The sequence below is a fragment of the Triturus cristatus genome, chromosome 2_1 (assembly GCF_964204655.1).
Source record: "Triturus cristatus chromosome 2_1, aTriCri1.1, whole genome shotgun sequence".
In the NCBI taxonomy this organism is placed as follows: domain Eukaryota; kingdom Metazoa; phylum Chordata; class Amphibia; order Caudata; family Salamandridae; genus Triturus; species Triturus cristatus.
The window spans coordinates 598,909,070-598,932,396 of NC_140581.1; the positions used below are offsets into that span (position 1 = coordinate 598,909,070).

General features: G+C 40.0%; 1 protein-coding gene across 1 annotated transcript in view; it reads right to left on the reverse strand.

Annotated features, from left to right (window-relative positions):
* PCSK1 (proprotein convertase subtilisin/kexin type 1) overlaps positions 1-23,327 on the reverse strand; it is a 276,980-nt gene that overhangs the window by 175,708 nt on the left and 77,945 nt on the right. The window contains exon 3 of the mRNA XM_085632506.1: positions 6,456-6,566. Coding sequence (XP_085488632.1) covers positions 6,456-6,566 — 111 coding nt within the window. The remainder of the gene's footprint in view (positions 1-6,455; positions 6,567-23,327) is intronic.

Sequence of the window (23,327 nt, forward strand, 5' to 3'; positions counted from 1 at the left end):
ACAGTCCAGCCCAAGCTATCAGTCCCTCCCTGAACCTGGAGTGGCTAAGACTAGACCTAAAATTGGCTCATTGGAAAAGTGCTAAGCTACCAAGAATTAGCTTGGAAGATGACTGCAGAGTGAGTGACAAATCTTTGGCCATTGCACATCATTCCTCACGAGCTGAAGATGTTTAATCAAATCCAGTTGAAGCAAACCTCTCAACCCTCTGTTCCACTGCATGGTAGTTCCCTGGCTCCAGGCAATGTGTCTGCACACCATCAGCCAAGGGAATCCCATCTTCCCAAAGTTATTGGGAGGCTGTTAGCCTGACAGTTCAAAAAAATGATCAGGAACCTACCAATGCTATCATTCTCTCTTTGCAGTAACATCAAACGTAACTGTTATCTTGGCCCTTTCTCTGCCCCGTTTGAACTAAGGTTTTAAGCACTGCAGACAAGACACGACCCCCTAGGCCATGTCCTCAGTGCCAGTTCTTATGGGCACTTTCTGGAATTGGATGCAGTACTTATTGGAATTTCATACAGATAAATAAAACATAAAACATATTTTGGGGTTGCTTCCGGCTTATGAAGGGCCTCATTAATATGCACAAATCTTTCTAAAAGCAAATTTTGTTAATCTAAGCCTGATTTTGAAGAGCTAATAGTGGGTCGTAAAAGTTCAATTTATGATACAAGTACATCCTATATATCTTGCTCGCATATCCAGCCACCTGGTAGCATAAGACAAGTAATTAGCGAAATCCTCCTCAATTACCTACACAGTGCTCATTCACTACACAATAGTAATTTCCACAATTATTGTGAAATATCCAATTAGTTCCATGTGATTCAGTGATTCAGTGTGTGCTGATCTCTAGGTTCCAGAATAAAGTGTATAATCAGTACACACAAAAACTGTCATGGTCAGAACTCTGATCAAAGTGAGCACCGAGCACGGCGATCGCTAAAGCCAGTAAGTGGTAACGAAATGGTGGGTTATGCCATGTCCACTAAACTCACCCTACGTATGAGTAAACAATTGAGCGCGGCACATGTATTGTATTGAAACATACCACAGCAATTAAATCCTGTGTCATGTACAATTAACAAAAAGCGAGTGTGGGTTAAACTCATCCTTTATGATATTTACATAGAATTTTGTGTACACATGACCAGAAATTACATAACTTGTTGAACCTGATCCATACAAGGAGACAGAGCCTGATCTTAATACACATAAGGTTAATTATTATTTTGTAATATTTGGAATACCCTTCTAGTGGGTGTTTGGTGTGTTGTCTGCCACTGAATGGTGAACATGTGGTACTGGGACATTGGCCTGCATGACGTAATCCCTTCCACCCTGTATACACCTTTTCATCTCCTTCTCTCTTTATAAGTGAGTAGAGATTAAGATAACACATATATGAAAATGTATGGTCTTTGTATATGCAAAGTAATCTTTTTTTTTCTGTCTTACAAGATAGTGTGTATATACTTTTTCAAACTACACCATGCCACATAAAATCCCAATATTTATTTTGCTTTTTGAACTAATGGTGGGTGAAGGTACTACAATTGTTTGTATCTGGATATATTTTGATGTATGGTTATTTATGATTTTAGCCTTGAAGAAGTCGGAGGCAATTGTGCCACTATGACGAAACACGTGTTGGCTGTATAGCATGTATTACTTCTGTACATGAACTGATGTAAAGAAACAAGGACTTACTGTAACACTTGTGTATCCCATAAACAGACAACTGAAGCATAAAACCGAAAGCCTAATGACTCCTTTTTAGACATTAATTTTGTTTTACTTTGAGTGCTAAAAACAATTGCTTGTATAATTTTTAACCCTTTTGTTTGGGTTATATATTTGGGTCGTTAGGTAGCCGACCCCTGCCCTAGAGCACGAGTTGTGGTTTAACATTTGGCAACGTTTCCCTGACACTTTGTGGAGAGTGCCTGATTTTTTGGCCACCGGTATTCTTTGAGTAGTGTCTTAAAATATATTAGACCTAGGTTATCCTTCAATGATTGATAAGGGACTCAATCAAAATCATTTTATTGTGGCTGGTCTTATATTCCATTAATGATGTTACCAAAACTGTAAACAATGCTTCAGAGGAACACACAAACCATTCTAAGCCAAGACATGATGTCCAAAATGATTTGTAGTGACCGTTTTTTAAGTTCCCATGGGGTTCCGATGTTAAGAAATATGAAATCTTCTACCAAAATAACAGTATGTGATCCGAAAACTACTGTTAGTTTTTTGGGATGTACTTTTTGCATGTTTAAAGCATGTGTTGTTGTTTATTTTGCACTTATTGGCAACTAAATTGTCAGTAGATTTACACAAAGAGTGCTTTTAAGAAGCCTCATGAGAAAAATGGTACTTTAGTCGATTATTCATTAATCAATGTAATATACATCCTACAATTCTCTACTGTATTAGAAACCTTCCTTCCCCCCATGAAGGGTTCCAATTGTTTTCATGGCTGCTCTTGTAAATTCCCCGTTTAACAAATGTGTTTTCGGACCTCAAATATGTAATAATTTATGATGACATCAGATTCCAATATATATACTTCGAATGTATATTCAGATTGTATACTCGTAGATGGGAGCATTGGTGGAGAAGTGTGGCTCAATGGTGGAGAAGTGTGGCTCAATGATTAGAGCGGCAGACCCTGATGCAGAGGTCTAGCCCGGGACCAGGGTTCAATTCCCCACCTCGGCAGGTCTTGGGCTCAAAAATTCCACGGACCTGATAATTCTCGCCTCGGTGCCTATTCCAATTATGGAGTCCCACTCTGCAACTCTGGGCAATAGCTTGCTTAATCTCCACACCGGCCCATCCACTCCTTGGGGGTGCCCAGGAGTGGATGCCTCACAGGGAAAGCCAGGATGGGTTTCACAGCGGTATTCGTACAAGCGCCTTGAGACCCTTGCGGGTGAGTAGTGCGCTATACAAGTATCAAATTTTACATTCACATTTAAGACTCACTGTCATCCAAGTTGTATTTTGGCACTCTAATTATATCACAAGGTTCTTTAAGACTCAGTATCTTTTTTCGAATTTTAGCATCACTTTGAGCATAGATTCAAAATTCTGAAGTTGTCACTAAAACCTTACAGGATGTTCAGTCCACTGTTGCAGATTATTTATTTGTAATGTTTGAGAATGTGTCACTATTTAAATCTGCAGGCAAAAAACATGGGATACTCTCCATTCAGGAGTTAATATTATAATGATAACAATAATACATTTGCAGAATAAAAGCACAATTGAATGGGTGTGGGAGTGAGTTTTCTATAACACAGAGGGAGCACCATAACCGAGGTTTAAGAAATTCTAACCATGAAGAGCTAGCGTAGTGGCAATTAAAGGCGGTCTCTAAGTGGAAATTACAGACATCCTCTATTGAAGAGGTAGTGGGTTCAAGTCTATGTGGGGGGAGTACTTTAAAAAAAAACAATTTGTAAGTTTTATATTTACTGGAAGAATAATGCTTTGATTTTCTGTTATTATTTAGTTTGAATGCTGTTTTCAACAAAACAGCAACTGTACCTTGCATTGGTCAAAGAAAAGTGATTCTTGATTGAGAATCTGGCTTGGAGTTTAAAGTATTTTTTCTATTACAATGCTTGAAGAGAGATGGCGGATCGCTACTTCTGGGCACACCTCATGGTGAGACTTGGCTTGGAATCTATGCAGTATAAAAGGTGCAGCCAATATGGCACAATGTCCAGTGAAAATCAGATTACATTAGTCAATGTTCATGCTGACGCCTGGTAAACCAAAGCTTAGATTAGTGCATATACAGATCCGAGGTCTCTAAGATTATAAATTTATAATTTTATTAGGGGGTTTTACAATACATTGTGTTTATTGTTGTGTAGATTCCAATAACTGGGGAGAAGCAATATTGATTTAAAGGAAAGTAATAATGAGATGGAAGCTTCTGTAATCTTCTAATTTTTAATTGGTGAGGTTCAATTTTCATGATAATATTTGAGACTAGGGTAAGTTTATCCAATTGTAAGCATAAAAATTGTATTAAAAAAATGTGTGTTAAGGATTGTTTCCAGTGTAAATGAGATGATATAGAAAAAGACAGCGTGAAAACTCAGATTTTTTAAAGTTTTTAGTTGATGGGTAAAAGGTTTTATGCAACTATTGCCGACAATGATTTAGTGATCAATGTTTATGTTTCGAGTCGACATATAGTTTTTTCATGTACAGGTGTATTATGGAGATGATTGCTATGATTATAGAATTGATGCAAGGGTCTTAAACACGGTATGATCTTTATGTCTTTAATCTGTTTTCGTTTTAATCAAGTAGGATTGTTCTGATTTTTCCAATTTTAATCGTGTTACCAAGTAGAGTTAGGTGAAACTAGGCATGATGATGTCTTGCCATTTAGAGAGTTTGCAATTTGATTTTACCTGATGCTAAACATAACACATAAATAAAGTGTACACTGAATGTGAAGTTCCTTCTTATAATGGATTATTTGAAAGACTGAATTCAACCAAGAGATTTGATTGTCACTAAGAAATTATGTTATATATTACATTTATGTACAGTCTTTGGTTTCAGATTTTTTCTGCATGTGATCAAAATATTTATAATGCAATTAACTTCCAATTTTTTTGTGAGAATATATTGTGTTTTTGTTCAATCTTTCAACAAAACAGCAACTGTACCTTGCATTGGTCAAAGAAAAGTGATTCTTGATTGAGAATCTGGCTTGGAGTTTAAAGTATTTTTTCTATTACAATGCTTGAAGAGAGATGGCGAATCGCTACTTCCGGGCACACCTCATGGTGAGACTTGGCTTGGAATCTATGCAGTATAAAAGGTGCAGCCAATATGGCACAATGTCCAGTGAAAATCAGATTACATTAGTCAATGTTCATGCTGACGCCTGGTAAACTAAAGCTTAGATTAGTGCATATACAGATCCGAGGTCTCTAAGATTATAAATTTATAATTTTATTAGGGGGTTTTACAATACATTGTGTTTATTGTTGTGTAGATTCCAATAACTGGGGAGAAGCAATATTGATTTAAATGAAAGTAATAATGAGATGGAAGCTTCTGTAATCTTCTAATTTTTAATTGGTGAGGTTCAATCTTCATGATAATATTTGAGACTAGGGTAAGTTTATCCAATTGTAAGCATAAAAATTGCATTAAAAAAATGTGTGTTAAGGATTGTTTCCAGTGTAAATGAGATGATATAGAAAAAGACAGCGTGAAAACTCAGATTTTTAAAGTTTTTAGTTGATGGGTAAAAGGTTTTATGCAACTATTGCCGACAATGATTTAGTGATCAATGTTTATGTTTGGAGTCGACATATAGTTTTTTCATGTACAGGTGTATTATGGAGATGATTGCTATGATTATAGAATTGATGCAAGGGTCTTAAACACGGTATGATCTTTATGTCTTTAATCTGTTTTCGTTTTAATCAAGTAGGATTGTTCTGATTTTTCCAATTTTAATCGTGTTACCAAGTAGAGTTAGGTGAAACTAGGCATGATGATGTCTTGCCATTTAGAGAGTTTGCAATTTGATTTTACCTGATGCTAAACATAACACATAAATAAAGTGTACACTGAATGTGAAGTTCCTTCTTATAATGGATTATTTGAAAGACTGAATTCAACCAAGAGATTTGATTGTCACTAAGAAATTATGTTATATATTACATTTATGTACAGTCTTTGGTTTCTGATTTTTTCTGCATGTGATCAAAATATTTATAATGCAATTAACTTCCAATTTTTTTGTGAGAATATATTGTGTTTTTGTTCAATTTTTAGACCTGCGGAAGTGGTATGTCTTTGAAACACGAGTTGGCAGTACTTGTATCAAACCATGGAAATGTCCTCATGAGAGATTGCTATGAACAATTGTATCTTTGCAAATAAATACATCCATTGGAGTACAAACTACATATGAATGGGGCCTATTTGTGGTATTCATATAATTGCCTCCTGGAGGACTCAAGAATTATGATGATTACTCCATGACATATCAATTTACGCTTGAAAAAAATGATCCTGCATTTTGGCAATTTACTGCTATGAGCACAGTCCGATTTGAACTTCCTCTTGAAAGAATCCCAGGAATTGTTGGCAAATGCGGACAAACAGCAAAGGGAAGGGAAGAGTTAATTGAGCATGAGAGATTTGTTAGCCTTTGTGATGTGAAGAAAGTAAGAAAAAGTAATGGCAAAAAAAGTTGGTTCAATAGCATTGCAATTATTACAGAAAAGTATCAATCCCCATGACCTGCTAAACTATAGGTAGCAATTACGGCACAGACACGGTTGGTAGATCTTATGTTCCTGATTGAAGTGTGTAGCAGATTTGTTCTGTTCATAAGAGTGGAACAGTCATGATTCTTGTACTTACTTGAACAAAATATGTGTAAAAAAACTGTTTCATACCAGATACCACTGCTGATTCCACATCGGGTCGTTAAAACGGTTTTCTGCTGAATCTCGTATCACTCCACGCTTACTCCTCTGTTTTTCATACTGTTGTTCTGCCCATGATACCTAAAAATGTTCAAAAGGAAAAATGAAATTATGTTTTTTGATGTGTAGATATGAATTTCCTTTGAGCTAAGTTCTCTCAAAGGTGAAGAAGCCAATATTTCAGAGGATGCTATTTTTCCCTCGAATTTGGTGCACTATTTCTATTGGTAGCCTCTGGAACCGGCATGTGTGCTTATATCAGTGCACCACCCCCCGGATGCTGTGCTAGGAGTGATTCATTAAGTAAAGGACATATTAGTTCATAAACCTCCATTCGTGCCGTCTTTTTATATGCAACATGTATTGCTACCACAAAAGAGTGTGCGTATCTGCATTCCATTGGGAGACATTGTCTTACTTCGATAGCATTTCTTCTTCAGTGAATGGACAATAAAACATATAGACATTTCCAAAATGGTGACCACAACATTCAAGCTCATTACAAACACTTACTCCAGTCCTGAAGTTTTCTTCCACAGATCTTTGATTTTAGAATACATAGTTCAAAAGGAAGTGAAACAAGACTACAACATCCATACTGCATTTGGCTAGCAAACAAATGTGCAGGACTGGAAACAGTGTCCACATTGGCCTGGAGGAAGGGGGTCACCCTATGTTCTTACCAGTACTAAACGTTAATTATAGGGAATTGTTGACTGGCATTACATGTCCCTAGTGCATAATGTCTGCTGATTTGCACAAGGAACTAATCACAAAAGCCCACATGCAATTTTGAGAGAGAGGCTGATAAGGCATTTGCTAGAAATTAATCAAGATATCACAAAAACATATTGCAGTGTTGTAAGCTGTACATGTTTGTGAACACGAGAAAAAATAAATATACAAATATACTATACAAAATTTGGAAGTACATTTTGTATCAAGTTTTAAGTGGACCTGAAGATGTGAATAAATGATTTGAAAGCACAAAGCTAGAGTTGGTAAATTGATCATTAATATCAGTATTTGTGTAATTGTGTGCTTTAAACGTTTGAAAGGACATTTAAAAAGAGCCCAGTTAATCTTGAGAACCTGCGTGGCAACAAGGTAAAATGCAATATATATCCCACATGCGCACAACGGCGTATTGCTATTGATATAATGTACACAATATACGAAATGTAAATCCACTGTAACAGAAAGAATTTCATGATTCATCGTTACCTAAGAGCAATAAAAAGGCCATATCAATCATACCCCATACAATGCATTAAAAACGCAGCCCTAAAACAACCGAATGCTATCCAGATATCATCACCTAAATGTAACAAGCATTAGCAAACGTAATAGGTCTCCTTATTTTTTTAGGTCTCGCCTAGCGTTAGCAGCGCGCAAGCGTTGCTCTCGCCATGCAACAGCCTTTTGGAATCAATACGGATTACAAAGCGTGCACGCGGAGGGCCAGAAGATGTGCACGCAAGGATTGGATGCTTCACTGGTGAGGTGACACACTGGTGACTTTGTTTTTTGGCTCAGCAAACTTTATTTTTCAAAAGTTGATGCTTTTAATAAGCAGCATGGCATGCTGCGCTGCTTACTAAAAGCATCAAATGTTGAAAAAAAGAGTCGGCAATCTTTGAATGTGCATTTTCGCAGCGACACAGATTGCATTTTCAATACTTGTTTATTTAATTACTATGGCGCCTGCTTCACGTACATCATGTGTTTGAATGTGTGCATGCGTGATTTTCATCTATGGACCGTCGGGGCAGATGGAGGGCATGTTTCCATTTTTACAAAGTTCTTCGACACAGATTGCATTTTCAATGCTTGTTTATTTAACTACTATGGTGCCCGCTTCACGTACATCATTTGTTTGAATGTGCGCACGTGTGATTTTCATCTGCGGCCCGTCGGGGCAGAGGGAGGGCATGTTTCAATTTTTACTATAAATAACCGGTAAGAAGCGTAATCTGTGGTAAACTATCTTCTTATGCTGTGGTGGGCTATCTGGGCATGCTGGGCGCTCTCACTTTCCTCAGCTCTGGGGTCTAAGGTGGGGGCATGCACAGATGTGGGCCGGCTGGAGCACATACACAGATCATCGCGCACAGTGAATTGTGACGGTGTACAGACCCTTGTGAAATTGTGGGTTGGGACGTTTTCACGAATTGTCGTAAGTGAACTGGTGCCTGTACCCAGATCGTCATAGACGTGCACACACACACATCCACGCGCTGAGTGGATCGGGCCATTCACACAAGAAAGAACTTGTACTACGGCTTGTACATAGGCCCTCGCGGACGCACACGCATTCCTGTGAAGTTGACTGGGACGTAAACACGATCTGAATAACGGTGAATTGGGACGTTTCGAGGACATTTGGAAACATTGAACCGTGCCCGCCACCCGGCTTGCCCCGCAGCAAATCCTGGAGCCAAGGCTATGTGCCCGGGGGTGTGCAGCTCCGGGCACCGTGACCAACCACTGAAGGCAGCCAACGTGTAGGCCTCAGTGACCAATCACCTCTTTCACAATGAGCCTCCTTTCTGATTGCGCGGGCCCCAGGGTGTCCACCTGTTGGGCACTCGGGGCTGAGGAAAGGTGAGTGCATGGGATGAAGTGGGGTTTCATCCCCCTGAACTAATTTTTGACTCCTGAAGTTAATTGCCAGTCTCCGGACAGTAAAATAATTCTGTGAACTCGTGCATTTGTTAATTGGAATAATGTCAGAAGCACATATTCCACAGGGCATACATACCCCTCCTCTCACCCCTCTAAAGTCAATGAAGGTAGTGGCAAATCTGTGGGGTGATAACTGTTCTGTTAGAAACTGCTAGACACTATAAAGTGAGAAGTGTTTGCTATAAAAGTTACACCACCACCACTTCGATCTATCAGTATGTCCTGAGATGGTAACCATGATTGTTGTTTACAGTAATGTAAGTTTTTCTAGGTCTAGCGTAGAGACCGCTTTAGCTGCGTCTCTGTCTCATGTAATTAAAAAACGGTAAATACATAAACTTGTCTGCGGTTAGTGGGAATTTGCAAACGCTCTTCATTTATTAATATATTTATCTATCAGACACATTTTGCTTCTGCTCACCACAGTATGGGGTACTTCAGCCACTGGTTCGTTTACACTGTGGAAGACTGTATTGTCAGATCATGTGTACATCCACCTAAAAAGAAATGCACTTCTGTGCCAGGCTGGTTGCCAATGCTTTACTTTGCCAAAGTTTTTATTTCCAGTCCTTAGTCTTTTAAGCTACCCACCTGTGTTTAAACTATGTCCTCAGGTCTCAGTAATATCAAAGTCAGTATTACCTTTTCTTTGCACCTATTGGAATCCTAATTTAGGGCAATGTCGATCAAAGCTAAACAGGGTTGTTCTAAATAGACTTGCTTACTAGGAAGCTTTATTCTGTTCAAGTAATTTTATACGTGAGGGTTAATTGTTCTTACTATTACGTTTTTTGGTTATAAACATGTGGCCACCATGCATAAGTGGTACCAAGCTTTGTTCTTCGCCTTTTGAAGTTTTTGTTTGTTTGTGGCATATGCTCCCAATAAAAAAGTAACCATTACAACAGCTTGGTAAAAGTCAGACATATTGGCTTTATCAGTGCTTATTTTATCCTTTTTTTGTTTGTTTTAGGATTATGGTCATTATTGCTATCTGAAGGAAGGCATTTTAATCGCAAAAGCTGTATGATCGTCCGTGTTATAGGGGCTTATAGAGTGCGATCAATCATGCCATGGTAGTCCTGTGCCAGGAGAATGGTAAATGCCAGGCGAAAACCTTACATACACACTTTTATGTGTCTTATGTGTTCGTAGGACAGCAGGATAACGCTCACAGGTTTATATCCCAAGGTCAATGTGCCACAAACACTAATATGCCCGTACTGTCAAACAAAGGCATAAAAAATCCTCTTACCTTTGAACAAATAAGCCCAACACTGAATTTCTTTAAAAAAAAAAAACAGGTTACATTATCCTAATCTCTTCCTTTCTGCATTTCTGGGCCAATCCTGTCTTCCTCCTTTTTTCTTTCGAGCCTATAAGTCCTTCGTTATCCCAGATCTACAAGCCCCCTGCCAAGCCTGCCCATACATGGACCACGGCTACCCACTTCCTTGTTTCCCTCTGTTCCTTCTATCTTTTGATAACAAAAACTGAGATTAGTGCTTAATGACTATTTTGTTCAAATTGGATTTTTTTTGCCCCATCTAACTCTTACAACAATTTATTACTTAGAAAGACGTTGTACCAACCTGTTCCATGTTGCCTCCAAAATTCACTCCCCTAACTCAGGTTTTTGGGTGTAGGTTGGCATAGGTAATCTTTTCCTTTGGTTCGCCTGCACAGAGCATCTGTGCGCGGAGATGCTCGAAGAACACGGATGTGTCATGAGCAGTACTCCTTCAAGCCCACACAGAGAGAAACATTCCTTCTCCAATGCCCTTGTGCCCTGTTTGAAAACACCCAGGACATGCAGCAATTTCACAAGCACAGTAGGTTTTTAGCTCGCCTTTCAAACAGTACAAAAGCAATCGATTCAATCAACGTAAGTGAATCGGAACCATCCGCAACTCCCAGAATGCACGAGGTTATTCAAGGAAAATCCAGGACTGAAGAACTGTGGCCTTCTTGACACAGAGCTATCTGGGAACCATATAATATTAGCAAAGCTACTGCATACTGGAGGGGAACGGCCATTACAAAGCAGCTGTTACCACACATAGCCTGTACCATGTACCAGTGGCACACAACTATCTTATATATATTTCTAAATCAGACTACTTGAACTAGTGTGTAGCAGTTGTATAGCTCTTCAATTCCTGGCTGCACAACACCCAGGAAAATGTGCGGCATGGCTAAACACTTCTAAGGTCCCAAAGGCGAGACCTATTGGCTATGCCAATGCTTGTTTGAAGATGCAAGCACCATTAAAATCAACAGACTGCACTTTTCCAATGCAGGCTGTAGTACATGAAACTGTTACAATATGAAGAAAAGCATGTTGTTTTAAATATGTAAAAGTAGGAAGTAGCAGTTTTCCTTTTTTAAATATTATTTCTATATGGTATTTCTAGGTATTTTAAGGCACATTTGTTTTCAATTTAACTCCAGCAGCATACCACCTTTATTGATGGCAAGATATACATGTATCACTGAAAAAGCTGACAATTCAGTGGCTTGGAGATGTGGGTTGGGAGTTTATTCACAAATAATTGACAGAGAGATGTAGCAAGAGGTGTGCCTTTTCAATTTTCTACCTGACATAATTGTTTAGGATTAATTTAATTTGGAAACAGGCAGTGAAAGTTTTAGACATGAGGACGTGACTTAAGAGCTGGTGTGCTGACCTAAAGACAAGAACATTCCAAAATGGCCGTCCAGCATCAGCTGTGTCAGTCTCGAACAATGCACACTTGGCAGCAATTTTGAAACGGTAGCCAAAGCTGTGTTACCACTCTTGTGATTCATTGCATGTGGGGCTGCCCAGCCACAGCAGAAACTAGAGCAAAAGACGTGGTATTAGAAGGTTATGCAGGAGTATTCATGAGACCTCAATGGCTTTACGAAATATTTCTGGCTTCAATAGAATTCCAAAAGGAGCTTTTACAAGAAACAAATGATAATATGACTATCTATGATATATCTTACACTGATCCAAATCCTGATGAACAGCCCTTAGCAGAAGTCTGAAAGAAGCTTATGGTATATGGTGTATGCAGGGCCGGCTATAGCACTGGTGGCGCCCAGTGAGACAATCACTTTTGGTGCCCCCACGTCCCATGACTACCTCCTCGGATTCTCTCCCTACCACCTGCAAAGTTGCCCCTCATCTCTCCTATCATAAAGATATTGCTAAACACAGCGCCCCCCTGAGGTCACAGCGGCCCTCTCCACAGGTGAGCGCCCAGTGTGGCAGCGCCAGTCACACTGCCTTAAAGCTGGCACTGCGTGTATGGTGTGTGTTGTGTGTTGATGTGTGGTGTGTGTATTAGTCACAAAGTACGAACCAATTTTGCATTGCTCAATTGTCTAAATCTCTATTTCAGGCCATTAAGAAATTCAAAATTGCCTTTCGGAATGTGTGAAAGTCATATGCATTGACGCAAAATGTGATTCTACCCAGTAGAAAATGAATTTTGGGAATCGCCAAACAGGAAATCGCAAATAGGGATTTCCTAGTTGCGATTCAGTAACCACATGTACATAGCATTTCCTAATTGCGACTAGTTTCAGTATGGCCATTTAAGAAATACAATTACCATTAAATCGGATCTGAGGGCAACCAGGTGCAAACATTAACAAGCATTGGCAAAGCCAATAGATCGCACCTTTGGGACCTATTGGCTTTGGCAATTGCTTTTGACGGTACTGTACAGCATCAGGGCACACAGTCAAGCCATTACCCCAGCTGAAAAAAACTAGCCCACCCCCACCAAAAACCGTTAAAGGAATGCAACAGATGAGTACTATTTTTGCTATCAAATTCACTAATGAGGCCACTTTTATTTTATTGCCCGGTGCCAATTTTCTTCCCTGGATTACTTACAACTACGATCGAGGAAAATCATCTGCTATGGTTGGCTAACCTTAAGTAGAGACAGGATATACTTCATTGGGAGGAGGTGTCTGATGATTTTGTAGATTGCCATAATAAAATAATAATTGAGGTAGTTCAATACTGAAGGGTGAAGTTACACCCAACCAAGAAACAATTGAAAATGGTCCATGCAAGATTTAGGAAAGGCAATATATGGTTTGATGGGGACTGTAGAGTATTAAAAATCAAATAGGAAAATGGGAGAGAACCCTTAAGATAAAGAATGACTATGAGATACACCATTCATCTCAATACTAAAATTAAGTACAAACAATTGATAAACAATAAGAAAAGGAATCATGAGGAGAAATGGTGGAAGCGATTGAAACAAAAAATGTTTTAAAAAAAGTGTTGGCAGCTGATATAGGATGGATCAGGAAGGGTGGGATGAAAAATTAGTTGTATAGTGGAAGAAGAGGCATGGATGTCACAGTTCGAAGAAATAAATGGTACAGAAGGAGGGAAAGGGCAAAGAGAGGAAAAATGTATAATTGAGAATGATACTTTGTGGCTGTTCTCTGAGAAGAATATTAAGGATACCATTAAATCACTAAGATTAACTAGAACTTTAGATCCAGATAAATTATCTGCCGTCATAATGAAAACAAATGTGGGTTGGTGGGTTAAATTTTATCAGCTTGTGTTTCATTGAATACTACTTATAGGTCTATTACTAGAAAATTGGAAGGGAGCAGTTATAAAACTGATTTTTAAGAAGGATGATGCAAAAAACCCTACAAACTACAGAATGATCAACTTACTTGGTATAGGGGAAAAAGTGTTCTCTACAATAATTTTTTGTGAGCTAAAAGAATTCGTAGAAACAAATAACATGATTTCCATAGATTGGTGGGTTTAAGGATGGACACTCCACAATGGACCATTGATTTAGCTTATAGACACTGGTGCACAAATCTGTGGTGCTCAGGCGTAATATGTTCTGTTGCTTCGTGGATTTTCAAGCAGCATTTGACATGGTGGATCGCGAAATATTATGAGAAACAATAATAAATAAATAGATTCCAACTAGTCTTCGCCTTATTCTAAAGGAATTACATCAGCAGAACTGGGCACAGGTAATTGTTGATAATGAAGAAAGGCTAAAACAGAAAATACAAATTAATAATGGTTTGAGACAGGGTTGTGTACTGGCCCCTTTACATTTTCCCCATTTTTAGCAGACCTATCTTCTGTTTAAGGTACATCAAAGGGCATAAACCCTAAAATGAGTGGGAAGCATATTGAATGCCTTCTATATGTGGATGATTTACACATTTTAGATGTGACTGACATAGGTCTTCAGAGGAAGCTAGATACTTTTAGGGCCTTTTGCAGGAAGAAAAAATCGATAGTGAATGTGAATAAGATCAAAGTGTAAGCATTTGAGAGAAGATCTGAAAAGTCAGTAAGGTATTACTGCCATTTAGGATCCACTAAAATAGAGAAAGAAAATAGATGTAAATATTTAGGGGTATGGTTCGAGGAGAAATTACAGTGAAAGGAACACATTGAATCACTTGAATGAAAAGCATGCTCTTCTTAAAGATTATGGTGGGACCTCCCTGAGACGAGTCCTGATAGTTTGCACTGCTAAGATTCTTCCATAATTTCAATATAGATTGTAATTCAAGTCTTAGTGGTAAACATGATTGGGAAAAGGAAGAGGAGAAGTGCATAAAGAGGTTACTTTTGTTACCAAAGTCATCGATTGTCCGGGCTATCAGAATGGAATTAAATGTAAATGCCTGGAGCTATTTCCTATAGGCAGAGGTGGTAAGATCTTGGTTACGTTTGGAAAGTGTGGAAGAAATCTCTACCTTCTGCAAGCAGGAGATTATACTGAGCAAGTAAAAGTGGAAAAGGGAGTTAGGAAAACTTGGGAAGATATATGCAGGGGATTGGGAATAAATGTAGAAGGCCAAAACTTACAAATATCCATCTAAAAGGCAGAACTCAGTGTAATCAACAAAAAGCGTACATGAGAACATGACTTCAGGTATTTAAGTGGTATGTCATCAACCAGATTCCTGTTGTCTTCTTGGCAGAGAGAGGAATGGTTCCCCTATAAAGATACCTTACTGTAAGAAATTGGGCTGTTGGTTGATGGTGGTGTGAACCCTGGTCAAGCAGCAACAACAATCCTCGTCAGGGTGAGGCACAAGTCACTCCTAAATTAACCTGTGCTCAACCCTCTGGTAGCTTGGCACAGAGCAGTTCGGGTTAACTTCAAGGCAATGTGTAAAGTATTTGTGCAGCACTTCAAATAGTAATAATGTGAAAACAACATACAAAAAGGATCTCATGCCAAAGTAGAAAAATAGAACTTTCTTTCATAAATAAAACAAGACCAAAACAGCAAAAATCCAAAAGAATAGCTGCAGAATTGCAATTTTCAAGATTTTATTGAAAATAGTGCCAAAAGGTACAAAGCACCAACCACTGATATCTGGTCGCGTCAGACCGGGGCAAAGTCTCAAGTCGAGGCCAACTGCGATGGAGCATGGGCTGGGTACTGGGAACCAGTTAGACCCATTGAACAAAGCACCTTAAATCATGCTTTGCAGAGCATTGCGAAGATCTGCGTCAAAGATTGATCCTGCTGCCAAAGCGATATGTCAGGTCCGAGATGCTGCAAGGCTAAAATGTTGTATAGGATATCCCGTCAATGGGGCTTGAAATGCAAAGACCGGCATTGAGGATGCGGCCTCCAGTCGGGATGATGCGTCTGTTCAGAAAAGCTGTGAGACTGCGATAAAGTGTCTGGCATCGTCGTCGAGGCTGCTGTCAAAGAGGGATGCAAGGGGCTGCAACCAAGGTCTCTTCATGCAGTGGCTGTTCCGATGCCCTGCAAAGGCAACGCAGGTCTTTGAGATGGGCCCAATCCATGCAGCAGAGGAGATGTCAGTTTTGCTAGATATAGAGAGGTTGGCAGAGCACCTTAAGCCCTCTTTCACTGGTCCATGACTGGGGTGGCACTACTGGGAAGGGTAAACTCACAGATGGTGGATTTCAGGTGCAGGTTCAAGGTTGTTGGAAGCCTGTTTTGTCCCTAAGGTTTCAGATCTGAAGGCCAGACAACTAGCGCTTGGAGTCACTCTGGGTTCTGGATTCAAAGAGATGCTGGACCAGTCCTTCTCACCCAGGCAAGGGGGCAGCAGGTCAGCACAGCAGGGCAGCAGTCCTTCAGAGCTGCTTCACCATGCGTTAGGATTTTTATTACAAATCCAGAGACACCAAACATGAATTGGTTACCTGTTCCCATTTGGAAATTACACTTCTAAAATGTAGTAAGGTAACTCCAATGTTATGCTATGGGAGAGGTAGGCCTTGCAGTAGTGAAAAATGAATGAAAGAGTTCTTCACTACCAGGATATATAAAACCTAAAAGTGCACATCCTACTCTTTAAATACTGTGCACCCTGCCCAGGACCTACCCTAGAGGTGCCCTACATGTATTAAAAGGAAGATTTCGGTCAGGCAAAAAGTTTGCCTTGCCCATATTGAAATGTCAGTTTAATACTCCATACACACAGCCTCTAATGGCAGGTCTGAGAAATGTTTAAAGTGCTACCTAAATTGATGGCACAATCTTCTCTGCAGGCCCACTAGTGGCATTTAATTTACAGGCCCTGTGCACCGGTAATACCACTTTAATAGGAACTTACAACTAAATTAAATATGCCAACTGGTTATAAGTCAATCTCACATGTTTTAAGGAGAGAGAGCAAACATGTTCACACTGGTTAGCAGTGGTAGAGTTTTCAGAGTGCAAAAACTGGAGGTCTGAAGGCAAAATGCTGCTGAGAAAATCACACAAAGAATGTCAGGTCTAACACTTACCAAAAACTTCCTTTAGACAGGAGCTGTTAAAATTCTGAATCAGCGATAATATAGGAGTGAAGCAGTGAAAAATGACAATGGAAAATGTTCTTGTGAGTTAAATGGGAAGTGTGATTACCTGCATATTCTTCTAGATTGTTGTTAGACTTGGCATCTTTGGCGAGGTTTTCATTGCCTTTTGGCGTCTACCTCCTGTATTTTTGATGCTGTAATGGATTTTGTTTTTGCTAGCTTAGATGCTTTGGAGACTTTGCCACAGCTGATCAGTGTCAAAGTGCAAGTGTTCCCTGTGTAAATTGTTATTACACTTAGTTCTCCCTGATTGGCATATTTGATTTACTGGTAAGTCCCTGGTAAAGTGCACTGAGTGTGCCAGGGCATGTAAATCAAATGCTGCTAGTGGGCCTGCAGCACTGATGATTGTGCCATCCAAAAGCCCTTAAAAGGTATCTCAGACCTGACACTTCAGTTTCTACATGCAGTTTAACCCACTTGCCAGGCCCTAACCTTCCCTTTTCTTACATATAAGACACCACTCATGTAGGCCCAAGGTACCCCCTTGGTCAGGGTGCAGTGTATGTGAAAGGCAGGACATGTACTGGTGTGTGTGTGTGTCATGTCCTGATAGTGAAATACTGTAAATTTTGTTTTTCACTATTAAAAGGCTATCTGTCCCATAGGATAGAATGGGAGATACTTTGCAACATCTTACAAGTATTACTTCCCAAAGGGACAAGATAGAGGAATAACGTTTAGCCACTCTGAACTAAGAATTTAATAACACATCTTTTAGTAAAGATGGGTTTTAAATTGTGTGTTTGAAAATGCCACTTTTATAAGGTAGGCATTTTCTTGTTTAACCAGTCTTTGTGCCTCTGCCTGTTTGTGGATTGACTGTCTGGTTTTGGAGTGACAGGGACTGGGGATGTGCATTCACTATAGATAGCCACTGGGGGCGGGAGGGGGGGGGGCTTTGAGGTGTGCATGGCCCTTCCTGGGTGACTAAGAGTTGAACTAAATGGGGCTTGGCTGCATTCAGAGTAGTGGGAGGAGTTTTCCTTGCACCGGAATAGGGCCTGTCTCCCTTGCACAATGCTGCCTCACCCCCTGTGGCCATACTGATTCAGTGAGGCCAGAACTGGTTTGGACTGGGCTCAGAGACCCTTGCACAAAGAAGAACAAAGACATTATGTGGTAAAAGTAATGGACCTTAAACCTCAGAACTTTAGATCTCTTCTGTACTCAAGAGTAAGCTTTGCCAAGGAAAAGAGCTGGAGAGGTGTGAGGGGGAGTACTACCCCTTTGCTGATTGCTGTGTAGGGTTGGCCTGAAGTTGCTGCTTCTGCCAAGGAAAGGACAAAGACTGGAACATTGATTTGAACCTGCTTGAAGAAGAATCTTCAAGGGCCTGTGTGTGCTGGCCTCCTGTTCTGAAGTCTCAGTGACACAAAGACTTCACCCCCAGCTCCCCTGAACTCTATTGCTGAGAGTTCTGACCTGCCAGGAGGTGCCTATTCTAGGCCTCTGGGGGCTGTTTCTGCTGTTGGGAACTGAAAGAAACGTAAGAGAAGAAAGAATACCTGTCTCCAATGTGTTCAGTGATGCCGCAACCTGCACCGAGCCAAGGGGCCCAGTTCGTGAAGTGCAAGACCCACTGCCTGATCTGCACCGCCTGCAGTTATCGGCATTCCCGACGCCAGCGCTCGCACCGGCTCTGTCAGCACCAGTGCCTGCATCCAGTTATTGCAGCACCATTAATCACCGAGGGTGACTCCATGAACTTTGCATCGTCACTGGAACCAACGATTCACCACCGATACAACTGACTTCCCCAGTCCTGGATTTGACACGTGACCTCCTCGTGGACACGATGTCTTGCCTCCCCGTGGCAGCCAGGGAGCTAACCTCGACCTAGGCACTGACACCTCACCTCCATGACGCCGTGCATCATCTTAGACTTCGTTTCCAAGGTGCTGTTTGCTTGGGGGTCCGTGTGACTTCGTGCCCGACGCCAGACACCTGGCGGTCAGCACCATACTTTGGATTAATTACTGTCACGACGTTGTAATAGCCCCAGGTGGAGCTATTTGTTTTCTACAAGCTTTATTTTTTCAATAATGTTCTAAAGTCATATCTCATTACCAGTATGTTGGATTTTTGTCGTTTTGGTCTTGTTAGTTTAGATGAAGATACTTTATTTTTCTAAACTGGTGTGGTGTCCATTTGCTGTGTTATCACTGTATTTCTGTGTGTTTTGAGTACAAATAATTAGCACATTGCCTTTGGGATAAGTCTGTCTGCTCATGCCAAGCTACCAATGTGATGATCAGAGGTTATCTAAAGAGTTTATCCCCCTTACCCTGACTAGAAGCAAGTGTCCCTACTTGGACAAAGATACCTACCTCTGGCAACTAGAGACCCCCATTTCTAACAATTGTCATAAAACTGTTGATGTTGCGTAAAGTATGTTTAAGACCAACTTTTATGAAATATAGTGTTTTAGAACCTTGACAAACAACCGAGCTCTTAACTGATGTGAAATACCTGAATGCATCATCTGCAATAAAAAGATTTTTGATAGTGGTAAATGAGTTTTTAAAAGGACTTTCACAACGAGCTGCTTATAAATGGTATGAAAATTATGTGCAATAGGAAGAGTATTTGTTTTCGTGTAGGATATTTCCCCTGTTTATATAGATTATAAAGTATAAAATATTAAGGAATGTTTAAGTATGTTTTTATGTGGTTTAGTTGACAGACCAAGGTATAAATAAACTTCTTTTTTGACTGACTGACTGACTGACCTGATGGAAACAAGCAATTATTAGCGCGTTGAATTGGTGGTTTTACAAACTCCTTTAGAGTTCTAAAGGACAACCAACCTCCTCACCCCAAATACAAAGGCGTTTGGGAGCACCTTTAGTCTATGCCATTTGGGCCCTATCATGTGAAGAGGGGTGCGAGGAGCAGGGTCAAGCCACAGAGCACAATGAAAACTTGTGTCCACACAGTGGCTCGGCCCATACATTCATGCAATACTGCACTCATCGCACTGCTCTACACACTGGGCTGTCTGCAAATGTTGACACACCACGGGATATTCAACTTTTTAACTTCTCCTCTAACATCATCAGCTGTGAACACCACGAGACTAATTACCATGTTTGGCAATATTGACAGCTCCACATGGAGAAGTGAGCCGAGCCCAGCATCGCTTCTGACGCCGAGCATTTAACTCGCGAGGGAGCAGATGCTGAATGTCTTTCTCCACCAGCGCTGTAATCAAGTATTCTGGAGCTGACATGATTGGCAGTCCAGTGCAGCATTTCACACAGCGAACACTATTGTGCAGCTCCCGCTGACACAGCAAGCACACGCTGCTACTGTTTTCGCAGACAGAAAGCAATGGCAAAAATAAAGTACTTTAACTGCCCGGAGTCTGTTTAAGTACTCGCTATTCTTCCTGGGTGAAAAGAATAGATTTTCTCTGCGTCTGTTCGGCTACAAAGCAGTGCTTAGTTTGTGAAAAAATAAGTGCCAGGTTGCATCACCCAGTGTCCCTGCCAGGGCTGCCAATTACGTTACCAATACAACTACCAAGCATCACGTTACTACAAGTGTGAAAATTCAGACTATTTAAGGTTTCCAAAGCTATAATAATGGTTTGGGCGGTAGGTATTAGTCATTTTAACGCATATTCATTTATTAAAGAACTGTTGTGTGCACCTAAAAATAGTGCCACCATGTGGCAGACTATCGTAAGTGCCAGTGTTGACAATTAAGTGCGAGTGCGGAGAACTAGAAACCACCAGCTCAAATTAAGCACTGGTACAAAGAGAGGTGCATAACGACTAAGGAGGGTTAACAGAAAGGCAGCCAGACAGCTGTGTAGGTGAGGGGAGTAAGATGCATTTCTCACTTTGCTTGTTCATAATATGGGGCAATTTAAGACCTAATTATCATGATAGATTTTTGTAACCGTGCGCCGCTTTCAGCTATTCATGCAAAATGCACCTCCTTTGTGAGTCCCATTACTAAATCTCACTTCACACATGAATCCATCTCCACTCGGATTTTTATCATAGTATCTTACTCCTATGCAGCTCTTCTCCTTCTGCCAGTTCAATCAACAAATAAATATGTTGCATGTATCACCTCTCTAGGGTCTTACTCTTGCTAGGCCATGAACCACTAAATTAGCCTGGAGCCTCTCACTACTCACTCCAGACTTGTAGGTTGTGCTTATTCCCAGTGTATTCATTTGTAAAGATAATAATAATAATAACAATAATAATAAGTGCAGGGGCCCAGTAGTGTTTCTTGGGAACCTGTCGCAGGTGATGCTGAATGCCAAGGACCTACAAGGCAAAGAGGTATGAGAAGTGCTTTAAATGGAAATATAAAAGTGCAGACACTCATTAACTAGAGTTACTATTTGCTGCTGAGAAGTGCAGGTACTCTCCCATTAAATATATAGCAGCAGTGCTGGGAAGTGGCGGTTCTATCAAGTCCAAATTGAAGAAGTGCGGGTACTCCATATGGACAGTACCTGCCCTTTGAAAGCACTGGGCATGAGTCTTGATTCCAACTTTTACCTCTTTGTTCTGAATCCCCTACACTTTATGTCCCTTTATTGCACAGAGGAAGCAGGAGCCTTCTCCATGATGCGCATCCAGAATGTGCCCTGCCTGATGAATGCTTACTTTTGTGTTAATCTAATTTGAAAGCCCGCATGGCACTGTGCAGTTGAAGTGCGCCTCTTTGTAGTTAAGGAATGAGCTGTCATTCATACAGATCACTCCACAAAATTATCTCTGTTGTTTGAATACATCTGCTGATTCAGCAGCTTTAAGTTCTGAGAAATAACATTTTTGAAAAAGCCCATTGAACATGTTTCGCTGGTTTTAGAATTCAGTCTTGTATTAGAGTTTGATCAATATTATGTTTCCAAGTATATTGATCAATTTCTAATTCTATAATGTTTCAGTTTGACAGCAAATGTGAGATAAGTTGATAAAAACTTTTATAGGAAAATCAAGGTGAAGTTCTGTCAAATAAAGACACAATAGATTGAAACTGAGGAGAACTTTTGAGAGTGTTAAATATGCTATTTGAGGAGGTGTCTTGTAGTTCCTTATTTCTATGTATGATCAGCCCTGGTATTAGGGCTCTGAGTGGGGACAGAAGGAAAAGTGAGAAATTACACAGTTTGTAAAGCGAATGTTTAATTAAAACGGGGTATGGAAACAATTCATGGAACACCGTGTCATATGTTAGCATACAAGAGTTGGCTCTATGAAAGATTTTCAGGAATTCAGCTGTGGTTTATTTAAATAAAGTTAATCTTAACATGAATCATATGCATCTTGGCTAACCAACGTAAGACTACTGCCAAATGTTCAGGCTCACAACTGACTATGTAAATGGGTTGTGTTTAGATTTGTTGTATCCAAGTATATCTTTTGTGGACATCCTGAAAAAGAAGAATGCACCCTGACATCTGGACCTACACTTGAAACCTTATGCAAATGATCAGTGTAATCACTTTCGTTTTTGCAATGCTTTTGAGAATCAAAACAAAAACATAACTGTTTGAACCTGAATCTGCAGAGAAGGCATGAATGGGAGAGGAGACATCTATAGCAATGCTTGAAAGCCCATGCTGATGTCAGATTAGTAGATAAGCCAATGACCAATGTTCACACAGGAACCAGGTAGCCCATTCACAGGAGACCAGAATACACACACAGGAATGCTGATCTAACCAAACCTAACGCACGCAATCAACATTAAACCCACATTAGCTAAACCTGTATCTTTCTCTCCCACCCTCCCTTCCACCTTGTTACCTCGCACCCACTTGTTTTCCACACCCAACTCACTCGCCCATTTATTTATTTTTTAAACTGCATTAGCCCTCTATCAAAAAAGTGCATTAGCGCTATTACAAAAAAGGTCATTTTGTGTAGTTTTTTATTTACTAATCCATCTCAGATTGGTAAAGATTTTTTTTTTTTAAATGGCACTTTATTTTGTAGGTCTGCACATTCATGTTGGTGTACACCTACGAAATGAAGTGAGAGCTGCATCATATCGCTTTTTTACATTATTTTCATGCATGGCTAAAAAATCATTGTCAAAGCTGCATGGTCTCATAGGTGAAACCTATTGGCTTTGCCAATGCTTGTTACAATTACCAGGAAATTTAGCTAAGTGAAAGGCAGAGGAAATTAATAGGCGCCTGTTTGTTTTGCTTACCATTATATGACACGGGCAACAGAAGTATTTTCTACAAATAAATAAACAAAATACAGTGGAATCTTTTATTGTCTGGGGACTCTATAAATTGCTAAGTCTATTTTATTATCTTGTTTCAATAT